Source organism: Phocoena phocoena, chromosome 20, assembly GCF_963924675.1.
Source record: "Phocoena phocoena chromosome 20, mPhoPho1.1, whole genome shotgun sequence".
Classification (NCBI taxonomy): Eukaryota; Metazoa; Chordata; class Mammalia; order Artiodactyla; family Phocoenidae; genus Phocoena; species Phocoena phocoena.
In genome coordinates, this window is record NC_089238.1 from 22,715,633 (window position 1) to 22,728,877 (window position 13,245).

Consider the following 13,245-nt stretch of genomic DNA (forward strand, 5'->3'; position numbering starts at 1 on the left):
TAACTCCCAGAACTTCTGCTGCCAGTGTCCTTGTCCCCGCAGTGAGCCACAGCCGCCCCCTGCCTCTGTAGGAGACCTTCCAACACTATCAGGTAGGTCTGGTTCAGTCTCCTGTGGTGTCTGCTCCTTCCCCCTTGGTCCTGGTGCACACACTACTTTGTGTGTGCCCTCCGAGAGTACAGTCTCTGTTCCCCCCATTCCTGTCAGTCCTGCAATCAAACCCCACTGGCCTTCAAAGTCTGATTCTCTGGGGATTTCTCCTCACTTTGGCAGACCCCCAGGTTGGGAAGCCTGAGGCGGGGCTCAGAACCTTCACTCCAGTGGGTGGACTTTTGAGGTATAATTGTTCTCCAGTTTGTGAGTCGCCCACCCAGTGGTTACGGGATTGATTTTATCATGATTGTGCCCCTCCTACTGTCTCATTGCAGCAGGAGTCTTTGGATGTGGGGTATATTTTTTGGTGAGTTCCAGTGGCTTCCTGTCAATGATCGTTCAGCAGTGAGTTGTGATTCTGGTGCTGTCGCAAAAGGGAGTGAGCGCAAGCCCTTCTACTCTGCCATCTTGAACCAATTCAAAAGTACAGCTACAATTAAACTAAAACTAACGATACCTAGAAAACTTGGATGTTAATCTTTTCTACATTTTTGGGAGAAAAAGACATCAATATAAAGACCAAGTTGTTACATTAATAGGAGAAAGGGATTTATTCAGGAAACCTTAATTTCTCTTCAATCAAGATTTTTTTCCAAAACAATGAAAATTAATGAAATATAAAATGAGTTCTTTAATACCCTGAAATGTTCTCACTTACCTGAATAATACACTCCATGAGATATTCTTGAGCCAAAGCATCCCTGCAATTCACAACTTGCTCCAATATGCCAGTCAAAACAATCTGAAAAGAGAAAAAAAAATTTTTAGGAGTTAAAAAATTATTTTCAAAATCCTAAGTAATTCCTCTAATAACACATTTGAGCTATTAGTTTAAAAGTCATATTTTAGATTTTTCTGACATATATATCATTTCTAGACTAAACTTTGAAATTTTACAGAATTTTTAAATAAAAAATTCTGGGTTTCTATTTCATAAAAGCCAAAGTCCATGTCATCAGTTTTTTTTCTTTTATGGTTTGTCCTTTTTGTGTCCTAGGAAAGCTTTATGTAATTCAAGGTTACAAAGATTTCCTTCGTGTTTTCTTCTAAAAGTTTCATAGTTGCAAATTTCACACTTATGACTTTGATCATTTTTTTTTTAGTTTCTCTACATGAAAATGGGTTGCAGTTTAGAGGCTTTGTTTGCATACAGATGTCCAATTGTTGCAGAATCACTTGTTGAAAGGTTGCCTTTGCACCCTTATCAACAATAGTTGATTATATACATGTAGGTCTGTTCTGGATCATCTCTTCTAGGGGTCAGCAAACCTAGTTTAATGCCCATTTTTGTAAATTGTTTCCACATTGTATTTCCCTGCTTTTGCACTACATTGGCAGAATTTAGTAGCTGCAAACTATATGACTTACAAAACCAATAGTTAAAATATACTAAATCTCAATTTAAAGAAAATTGGTATCTTGATAACATTGAGTCTTCTAATCCACAAGCACAGACTCAAAATATATATCTTTTAGTTTATTTAAGTCTTCTTTGATTGTCAATGGTTTTCAGTGTAATATTATTTTTAAAAATATTTCAATTTTAAAAATCAGACTTCAATTTACATCTCACGACATAAGAAAAGATGAAAAGTAAAAAGATATAAACCTGTTTATAACGTTCCACATTTACACCTTCCAACTGACTGAGGCGCACCAAATTTGTTCCCACTAAAATCCTTAGTTCTTGTCTTTCTCGTTCTCTTTTTTCTCTATCTCGGCTATGTCCCTGATGCTGCATTCGAACCCAGAGCTTGTTCATTTCTGCAAAGTTGAGTAGTACAAAATCCATGGAATCACTGATATCACCAGTTGTTTCTTCACTGCAAAGAAATGGAAAAATCTTTATATACAGTATTTAAATTATAGGAAAAATTACTACTATTCCTCTTCTTTGTGCATTTCCTTCTTACCTCTTTAATACACCAAATGCTTTATGAAAGACACTTTAAACCTCACTGGCTCAGTGCTCAATTTCAAAGGGAACAGACTCAAGAGAAAAAAACATCAGGGAGAGGACACAGTTCAAGTGTAAAGGGACAAAACGCTTCCCCCACCACTCCCTTTCCTGGGCCAACTAAACTTGTTCTTTGAATTGTATTCCATTAATTCAAAAGGCCTAAAAAAGTTGACACTTACAAGTGTCACTGTTATCTCATCATTTTATTGTTGAATATTTTATGTTTTCAATTGGAGTATAAGCTTTGTAAGCTCTGCAAGGGAAGATACCAAGTATTTCCTCCTTATTTTTACATCTCCTAAGAAGGTGAACTTAGGAGTTTTCAAAATTTTTTGCTTATTGCCTAATTAAATGCTCAAAACTGAGTCAAATCATAATAAAGCAAATAACCTCACCATCTTCTCTACACCATTAAATTTTTGTCTTTTCTAAACCATTTAAACTTTTTGTCTTGTGCATTGGTTAAATTTTTATTAAAGTTTTTCTTTTGAAAAGGAAATGATGCAGATATACTAAAAACCACTAAAATATACACATTAGAAATAAATGAATAAACTTTAGAAAAAGGGAATTAAGTTCCTCAATCAAGGGAACGTGTCTCATGAATAGTTCACCCAGTTGGATGAGACCACAGCAGGCTGACCATCTACCCTTTTTGTGGGATAAAAGCACAATGGACTCGGATGCTGGAATACTGCTCACATAAGAGATAGGGCTCTCTCTGAATGGCTTTTTGCTTTCTGTTTTGGAGTTAGTATCTAATTTGTGTGCACAGATAATTGAAATCACTAATACTCTGGGGTAACTAGAAGTTGACAAATTATAAAAACTGACAGACATTCAAGAAACAATATGAAAACTGGCTAGCTCATAGAAAAAGTTAAGCATATTTCATTATTTTATCACAAATACCATTTTCAAAATGTAACTCATTTAAAAAGTCACATTTTCAAAGAATATCTGATGGAATGAAAAAAATGCTCTCAATTATGTTGCATGAAAAAAGCAGGTACTAATAATCCACACATAATTTTCATAACAGTACATTTTGTATCACATCACATATACTGAGGAGTTCTGTGTCTCAAAGGAAATCTATACACAAAATGCTACCAGTGGGGATTCCCTGGTGGCACAGTGGTTGAGAGTCCGCCTGACGATGCAGGGGACATGGGTTCGTGGCCCAGTCCCACATGCCGCGGAGCGGCTGGGCCCGTGAGCCATGGCCGCTGAGCCTGTGCGTCCAGAGCCTGTGCTCCGCAACGGGAGAGGCCACAACAGTGAGAAGCCCGCGTACCACAAAACAAAAAAGAAGAAAAAAAATACTACCAGTGGCTGACTCTGGGCAGGAAAATTATTGATATTTATTTTCTTCTATATACTCTTCTATACTTTTTGTATGTTTTACAACAAAAAAATACTACAATTAAATCAAGAAAGAAAAGCACTTACTCTGTTGGCTCTCCTTCATCAGGTAAGATGTTTCTGGTACACTGAAGTAGATAATTTCGAAGAAATAGACCTCTCAAGGGGTGCTGCACACCTCGGCACATTTCTACCAAATCTTTCAGAATATCTTTCCTGGATTGAGGAAATGACTTGACATATACAACTCCAACTGTGATCAACAGATAACTAGAAGAATTATGAGGCAACATTAGATTAGAAATATAAAATACTCAAGTCAAGAATTTGATTATATTCAAACATAGCATATACAAACATTAAAAAAACAAGACAGGGAGCAGGTTTTCTCCTGCACAATGAAGAAAATATCGTTTGATTTAAAATATAACTGTTTACTGACACCCCTCCATTTTTATATATATATCATCACCTTTAAACACATTAGGTCTCTTATAATTGTCATTATATTAATTTTTCTAGTAGTCAAGAAATTAAACAAAATATGTCCATTTTTCCTATTTCCAAAGTTCCTCAATAATCTATAAAAAGTAAAACTAATTTTACTCTAAAACCTTAATCACTGTCGGAATGTTAACCTCTATTCGTTAAGAAATTAAATAACCTTAAACTTGGTTTAAAAAAGCTGCTGATTTTAAGGGATATAACATAAAGTGGGAAATGCAGATATAAAAGCCCTCACAGTCTTAATAACTTACAGCCTTGGGATAATGTTTCCAGCATACTGTACAAGTTCATAGAGATCTGCCACTTTTCTTCCTTTAGCAAACTCATCTGTCAGGTAAACTTCCAAGTAGTGCAGTTCATCAGAAATAGCCATATCTTTTAATTATCATTAAGGATTCAAAGCTAAGTCAACCTAAGCAATACTCTGCAACTTGTTGGAGTCATTAAATTATTGGGCAAATTTCTGTTTTTCTTTTTTTTGATATTGCCATTTCTTTATTTAATTTATTTTTTTATTTTTTGGCCACACCACGCAGCTTGTGGGATCTTAGTTCCCCAACAAGGGACTGAAACTGGGCCATGGCAGTGAAAAACTAGAATCGTAATCACTAGGCCACCAGGGAACTACTGTATTGGGCAAATTTCTTAAATGTTAGTCATGTATGAGAGCATTTTTAAATTAAGTAAAGAGAGAATTTCTTCTGGGCTTTCCCTACTTTAAAATGAGGGTTTTAAAAGATGTCTGGTAAAGCAAGGCAACAAAAACAAGATTGCCTGTCAGACTACTAAAGGGTTTTGAAATGGCAAAGCATTGATTTCCTTTCCATATCAGAGTCCTGCATTACAAAATCTTAGCATTAAAGAACCAACTGCCTAGGGACTTCTCTGGTGGCGCAGTAGTTAAGAATCCGCCTGCCAAAACAGGGGACACAGGTTTGAGCCCTGGTCCGGGAAGATCCCACATGCCGCAGAGGAACTAAGCCTGTGTGCCACAACTACTGAGCCTGTGCTCTAGAGCCTGCGAGCCACAACTACTGAGCCAGTGTGCTACAACTACTGAAGCCCGCAAGCCTAGAGCCTGTGCTATGCAACAAGAGAAGCCACTGCAATGAGAAGCCTGCGCACCGCAACGAAGAGTAGCCCCCGCTCACCGCAAATAAAGTCCGCGCACAGCAACGAAGACCCAGCACAGCCCAAAACAAATTAAAAAACAAACAAGCAAAAAGAACTAATTGTCTAATACTTTCAATAACCTTCATGAGAGTCTGAAAATTGAGATGTAACAACAACCCACTTGAAATTTACGCATAGAAAAAGGGTTTCTGATACTAAGTTTTTCTTTTTCTCACTGAGCACATTTGCATGGAGGAGTACTATTTGGTTAAGACAATAACACAACTTCAGAAAAACTTAAGGAACAAACAAAATATGGCCTTATCGAGAAAAAAGTATGATCAAAATGTTCATTCTTCAACATTCAAAAGATACAAAGTTCATAGTAGCTCTTTGGTGATAACATAGAAGTCCGAAGTTCACCAAGCATATTAGAAGCATGTTTCAGAGCATCCATAAGCTTGTTTTTGTCCTACAGAAATACCAAGAGAATTGGTGAGAATGCTTAATTTAAATAAACATTTAACTTGGTTATATAAACTCTTTCACCAAGGATCTGTTACACGGTTTTATAAGTATACAGCACCTAAAGTATTTTAATCGCATAAAAATCAAGTTTAGTTTCACCCTGCCTTCTGTTTACTGAAAAGAATAAGAAACATAGCTCCTCACCAGGGCTGCAAAGCTTAGCAAATCTAATTTATCTAGGGCTGCAAGCTTCCTGGCAATAACTCGTCTTTACAACCCCTAGCAACACTGAAACTGTAACTCCACCAATTCATATTTTACCTGCAATAAAGAAAACTGGCATACTGATCCTTTTGAAGCAAGATACTATTCTGACAATGGTTTGGTCATAGGTTAAATACTCTTCAGAGATGTCTGGAATGACTACTCCTTTAATTATGCTTTCCTCCTCACAATGTCCATGTGGCCCACTTAACACATAAATGCAGACAATTCCTTTAGATACAGGAAACACTATTCATACACAGAAAGAGACAGAAGCAAGCAATAGCAAGCTCCATGCTCACCCATTTTCTCCATTCCAAGAGTTTTGTTTTTACAAATTGGTTTGAGAGAAAAGCAATACAGTAGATACAATTGGTTAAAAGAGCATATTACTAAGCTTTAGAAACTCTAAGATACTTTACAAAGGCAAGATATTATTATCATCATCAACACAGCAACTTACAACTTGAAGTACCAGCCTATTTGGTTCCATTTCTTAAATTTTAATCCAGAGAATTTATAGTTTCTACACAGATAATCTCCTACCCTTTCAGAATATGAAAATATATAAATAGGTCTGATTTTTAAGGTAGTTCCTGAAAAAAATGTATCTATTCAGGACAGAAATAAAATCCTTCAAGATAGGGGGGGAAAGCTGAATAATTCAAGTTGAAAGCATTTAAATCCACTTGTTCAACCAATATTTATCAAGCAAGTACTGTCAAGTACTGTCAAGTACTCCTCAGTTCTGAGGTACAGAACTAATGAGGCTAGTAATTCAGGTGAGATAGGGTATGGTGATAATATAGTGACATGTAAATAGGAGTCAGGATCTCTTGTCCTCATGGAGCTTACATTCTGGTAGGGAAGACAGACAATCTCAAAACATAAATATAATGGTAAGTAAATATTTCAATAGGGCTATCTGTTGAAACTGCTCCAAGCAGTGCTTGAGGGAAGTGGGACTGAAGATTAGATTTACCAGAAGCAGTAGTGCTATACAACTTTAGAGAACACTGCATATGTGTTCTTAGGAATACACAGACTGCAATTGTCCTTCTTACCAGGCATCTCTTCATCTGGAATGACTGGACCTTCACAGCCTGTATGGCTTCATCCAAGAGCTTTTCCTGCTCATCCTGAGGTGACTGCTGTGTTGTAGGCTGAAAAATTTTTTTAGAAACCTCCCATTAATGTCTCATTAGCACTCTCTTCTAGTAAATCTGTTCTTTCTATATTTCCCACCATACTTTATATTTCCAAGGCTTTCATATAAGACTCATTCCAGTTCTACATGTCAAACTAATTTATCAATTTTTGACAACTGAACAGAGAGCTGTGCCATCACTGAAGTTAACAGCGTAAGATTGCTGAAGGAGAAAAGTAGTATGTACAGAGAATTTCTTCTTCTCAGAAACTGACTCAACATTCCTGTAGCAGGTTGGCTTCAAAGAAATATAAGGTGGTAGTTTATCTATGTTTATCTGCCTATGTTCTGCTAATACACTCTGAATTCAACTGGAACATAACCAATCTGTGGTGGTAAGTATAGTCTAACCCAAATCTCTAAAAGCCTCTCATCTGCATCTTAGTCTATTCTTAGGCAGACCAAGGAACTAGTTCATGAGAACACTTATCCCCTTAGGTAATATATAACGAGGGACTAAACAGCTTAGAAATAAAATAGCTAAAATTATTGTCAGTGAGCTGCAGTAGAACACCATAAAGAGTACTCTCCTCAAGAACCTACCTTATCATTTCAAATATGGAGATCTACAGTTATAATGAACGAAATACATCTATATAGTCTTCTCTTTGCCATCAGAAAAATCTGCTTGCAAGATGAATTAGATCCACCTGTCAAGCAGTGTTAACCACTCCACCCCTTATGTTGTATAAACACTGTGTTACACCTCTACTACAGCAGGTATCACATTATAATTATAAATGATGGCCATTTTTACATCCTTGGGACCCAACACATTGCCTGACACATAATGGATGCTTCATAAATGTTCACTGTATGAATGAATAAGCTGGTTTTAGATTATGTTTTTAATAAAAAATGACTAAAAGACCAACAGATGAGTGGATAAACAAATTGTGTTATATACATATAAGGAATATTACTCAATCATAAGGAGTGAAGTATTGATACATGCTACGTGAACTAACCTAGAAAACATTATGCTAAGTGAAAGAAACCAGACACGGAAGACCACATATTGTATGACTCCACTGATACGAAATACAGGCATACCTCAGAGATACTGCATGTTCAGTTCCAGACCACAGCAATAAAGCAAATATTGCAATAAAGTGAGTCACACAAACTTTTTGGTTTCATAGCGTGTACAAAAGTTATGTTTACACTGTACTGTAGTCTATTAAGTGTGCAATAGCATTATGTCTAAGTAAACAATGTATATACCTTAATTTAAAAATAACTTATTGGGGCTTCCCTGGTGGCGCAGTGGTTGAGAGTCTGCCTGCCGATGCAGGGGACACGGGTTCATGCCCCGGTCCGGGAAGATCCCACATGCCACGGAGCGGCTAGGCCTGTGAGCCATGGCCGCTGAGCCTGCACGCCTGGAGCCTGTGCTCCGCAACAGGAGAGGCCACAACAGTGAGAGGCCCACACACCGAAAAACAAAAACTTATTGCTAAAAACTGCTACCCATCATCTGAGCCTTCAGTCATTTTCTTTATGCTGGTGGAGGGTCTTACATTGATGTTGATGCTACTGACTGATCAGGGTGAAGGCTGGGGTGGCCGTGGCAACTGCTTAAAATAAGACGACAATGAAGTCTGCCTCAGCGACTGGCTCTTCCTTTCATGAATGATTTCTCGGTAGCATGTAATGCTGTTTGATACCATTTTACCCATAGCAGGACTTCTTTCAAAATTGGAGTTAGTTCTTTCAAACCCTGCCCTGCTTTATCAACTAAGTTTATGTAATATTCTAATTCCTTTATTGTCATTTCAACAATCTTCACAGTATCTTCGCCAGGAGTAGATTCCATCTCCAGAAACCACGTTCTTTATTCATCTCCTCATCTGTTAGTTTGATCATGATATTACAGCAATTCAGGCACATCTTCAGGCTCTACTTCTAATTCTAGTTTTCTTGCTATTTCTACCACATCTTCAGTTACTTCCTCCACTGAAGTCTTAAACCAGTCAAGGTCATCCATGAGGATTAGAATCAACTTCCTCCAAACTCCTGTGTATGTTGATATTTTGACCTCTTCCCATGAATCACAAATATTCTTAATGGCTTTACTTTATCCAGATCCATCAAAGGAATCACTAACTATGGCAGCTATAGCCTTATGAAATATATTTCTTAAATAACAAGACTTGAAATTCAAAATAACTCCTTGATCTGTCGGCTACAGAATGGATGTTGTGTTAGCTGGCATGAAAACAGTATTAATCTCACTGTACATCTCCATCAGAGCTCTTGGGTGACCAGGTGCATTGTCAATGAGCATTAATATTTTGGAAGGAATCCTTTTTTCCTGAGCACTAGGTCTCAACAGTGAGCTTAAAACATTAAGTAAATTATGTTGTAAACTGATGTGCTGTCATCCAAGCTTTGTTTTTCCATTTATGGGCACAGGCCCATAATTCACAAGGACCCTAGGATTTTAGGAACGGTAAATGAGCATCAGCTTCAACTTAAAGCCATCAGCTGCATTAGCCCCTAACAAGAGGGTCAGCCTGTTCTTGAAGCCAGACATTGACTTCTCCTCTCTAGCTGTGAGAGTTTTGTCTACATTGAAAATCTGTTGTTTAGTGTAGCCACCATCATTCATTGTCTTATCTAGACCTTCTGGATAACTTATTACAGCTTCTACATCACCATTTGCAGCTTCACCTTGCATTTTTATGGTACAGAAATGGCTTCTTTCCATGAAACAACCTCTGCGAGCTTCAAACTTTTCTTCTGCAGCTTCCTTAACCTCTCTAAGCCTTCAAAGAACTGAAGAGAGGGCCTTGCTATGGATTAGGCTTTGGCTTAAGGAAATGTGGTGGCTGGTCTGATCATCTATCCAGACCACTAAAACTTTCTGCGTATCAACCATAAGGCTGTTGTGCCTTCTTATCATTCATGTGTTCACTGGAGTAGGACTTTTAATTTCCTTCAAGAACTTTTCCTTTCCATTCCCAGCTTGGCTAACTGGTGCAAGAGGCTGAGCTTTTGACATGCCTTCCTCACCGAGCTTAATCATTTCTAGCTTTTGATTTACAGTGAGAACGTGCAACCCTTCCTTTCACTTGAACACTTAGAGGCCACTGTAGGGCTATTAATTGGCCTAATTTCAATATTGTTATATCTCAGGGAATAGGGAGGCTCAAGGAGAGGGAGAGTAACGGGGAACAGCCAGTCGGGGGGCAGTCAGAATACACACATTTATCAATTAAGTTTGCCCATTCATATAGGCACAGTTTGTGTCACCCCACAACAATTACAATTGTAATATCAAAGATCACTAATCACCAGAACAAATATAATAATGAAAAAGTTTGAAATATTCCAAGAATTACCAAAATGTGACACAAAGTAAGCAAATGCTGTTGGAGAAATGGCGCCAAAAGACCTTCTAGCTGCAGGGTTGCCACAAACCTTCAATTTGTTAAAAAAAAAAAAAAAAATGCAGTAAAGCAAAAGCACAATAAAACGAAGTAAGCTTGCATCCAGAATAGGTAAATCATCCACAGAAACAAAAAGCAGACTGGTGGTTACCAGGAGGGAGAGTGGATGAGTAACTGCTTAATGAGTACAGGGTTTCCTTTTCGGGTGATAAAAATGCTTTGAAACTAGACAGAGATGGTAGTCATACAACACTGTTAATGTACGAAATGTCACTGAATTGTTTGCTTTAAAATGGTCAATTTTATGTAAATTCTACCTTAATAAAAAAGAAAAATGACTAGAGATAGAATGCCTCTTACACAATGAACTAGGAAGATGGAAGGCAAGCACTTACTTATAAACATGAAAGTTAAATCTGGTCTGCTCCATTATCAAAGACAATCAAAACAACACTTAATTTCGAGATTAACAAAAAGCACATAAAACCCACTTCTGAACTAGAATCATTCATAAAAATAGAATACTTTCTTGGTCTAATTTTGGAAAGAGGAAAGAAATTAATTAAATAATAAGCAATGCCAAGCATCTCTCTATCTTTTCCTGTGGCAAACTCTAGTAAACTGAGTTTCCCTGTGACCATACTTCTTCATAAACATATATAAATTTCAGAGAAAAAGTTATGTATCTTTTAAACTGAACACTAATTTATACAACAGAACTATTAGTGTAAAATGCTGGCAAGGAGAACATCAGCATTTAAGGATTCTGACTTCATGAAATTCACTGTTCATCACGGTCTAGCCATCTGAAAACTTCAGGAAGACCAAGCTATGGTTTGGGTTTTCTGGCTCTAAACTCTGGATGCAATAGATTTAACAATTATTAGAATCAATGGATTTCACTAGATTCAGATGGCCAACTTAGAGATAAATCAGGAAATTTTTATAATTTTTAGTGTGGTTAAAACATATATAACATAAAATTTGCCATTTTAACCATTTTTAAGTGTGCGGTTCGGTAGCATTAAGCACATTTACATCGTTTTACAGCAACTGCCACCATCTATTTCCAGAACTTTTTCACCTTTCCAAAAGGAAATTCTGTGCCCATTAAATAGTAACTCCCCATCCGCCGACTTGCACTCCAGGCAACCACCACTTAACTTTTTTTCTCTAGGAGTTTGACTTCTCTCTAGGAGTTTAATCTCATATAAGTGGAATAATACAATATTGCCCTTTTGCGTCCAGCTTATTTCACTTGGCATAATATCTTCAAGGCTCATCCATGCTGTAGCATATGTCAAAATTTCCTTCTTTTTAAGGCTAAATACTTCATCATGTGTATATACCATTCTGTTTATCTGTTCGTCTGTTGATAGATATTTGGGTTGCTTCTACCTTTTGGCTATTGTGTATAATTATATAGCAAATAAAACTGTGGTTATAAACAGATTACAAGCGGTGGGGTGCTGGGAAGATGGCAGAAGAGTAAGACGCGGAGATTACCTTCCTCCCCACAGATACACCAGAAATACATCTACAAGTGGAACAACTCCTACAGAACACCTACTGAATGCTGGCAGAAGACCTCAGACCTCCCAAAAGGCAAGAAACTCCCCAAGTACCTGGGTAGGGCGAAAGAAAAATAAGAAAAAGCAGAGACAAAAGAATAGGAATGGCACCTGCACCAGTGGGAGGGAGCTGTGAAGGAGGAAAGGTTTCCACACACTAGGAAGCCCCTTCATGGGCAGAGACTGCGGGTGGTGGAGGGGGAAAGCTTCGGGGCCGCGGAGGAGAGCATAGCAACAGGGGTGCGGAGGGCAAAGCAGAGAGATTCCCGCACAGAGGATCGGTGCTGACCAGCACTCACCAGCCCGAGAGGCTTGTCTGCTCACCCGCCGGGGAAGGCGGGCCTGCAAGCTGAGGCTCGGGCTTCGGTCGGAGCGCAGGGAGAGGACTGGGGTTGGCGGCTTGAACACAGCCTGAAGGGGTTAGTGCACCACGGCTAGCCGGGAGGGAGTCCGGGGAAAAGTCTGCACCTGCCGAAGAGGCAAGAGACTTTTTCTTCCCTCTTTGTTTCCTGGTGCGCGAGGAGAAGGGTTTAAGAGCGCTGCTTAAAGGAACTCCAGAGACAGGCGCGAGCCGCGGCTAAAAGCACGAACCCCAGAGACCGCGAGCCGCAGCTAAAAGCGTGGACCCCAGAGACGGGTGTGAGCCGCGGCTAAAAGCGCAGACCCCAGAGACGGGCGCAAGCTGCAGCTAAAAGCACGGACCCCAGAGACGGGCGGGAGACGCTAAGGCTGCTGCTGCCGCCACCAAGGGGCCTGTGTACGAGCACAGGTCACTCTCCACACCCCTCTTCCGCGGAGCCTGTGCAGCCCGCCACTGCCAGGTTCCCGGGATCCAGGGACAACTTCCCAGGGAGAACGCACAGCGGGCCTCAGGCTGGTGCAACGTCACACCGGCCTCTGCCACCGCAGGCCCGCCCCGCACGCTGTGCCCCTCCCTCCCTCCAGCCTGAGTGCGCCAGAGCCCACGAATCAGCGGCTCCTTTAACCCCGTCCTGTCTCAGCAAAAAACAGACGCCCTCCAGCGACCTACACGCAGAGGCGGGGCCAAATCCAAAGCTGAGCCCCTGTGAGCTGTGAGAACAAAGAGAAAGGGAAATCTCTCCCAGCAGCCTCAGAAACAGCGGATTAAAGCTCCACAATAAACGTGATGTACCCTGCATCTGTGGAATACATGAATAGACAACAAATCATCCCAAATTGAGGAGGTGGACTTCGAAGCAAGATCTATGATTTTTTCCCCTTTTC

At 39.3% G+C, this 13,245-nt stretch overlaps 1 protein-coding gene across 1 annotated transcript in view; it reads right to left on the reverse strand.

The window, feature by feature from the left end:
• VPS35 (VPS35 retromer complex component) overlaps positions 1-13,245 on the reverse strand; it is a 41,553-nt gene that overhangs the window by 18,290 nt on the left and 10,018 nt on the right. Inside the window, exons 2-7 of the mRNA XM_065898619.1 lie at positions 6,895-6,993; positions 5,474-5,570; positions 4,237-4,360; positions 3,566-3,748; positions 1,763-1,976; positions 812-895 (exon numbers count right to left, since the gene is read on the reverse strand). Coding sequence (XP_065754691.1) covers positions 812-895; positions 1,763-1,976; positions 3,566-3,748; positions 4,237-4,360; positions 5,474-5,570; positions 6,895-6,993 — 801 coding nt within the window. The remainder of the gene's footprint in view (positions 1-811; positions 896-1,762; positions 1,977-3,565; positions 3,749-4,236; positions 4,361-5,473; positions 5,571-6,894; positions 6,994-13,245) is intronic.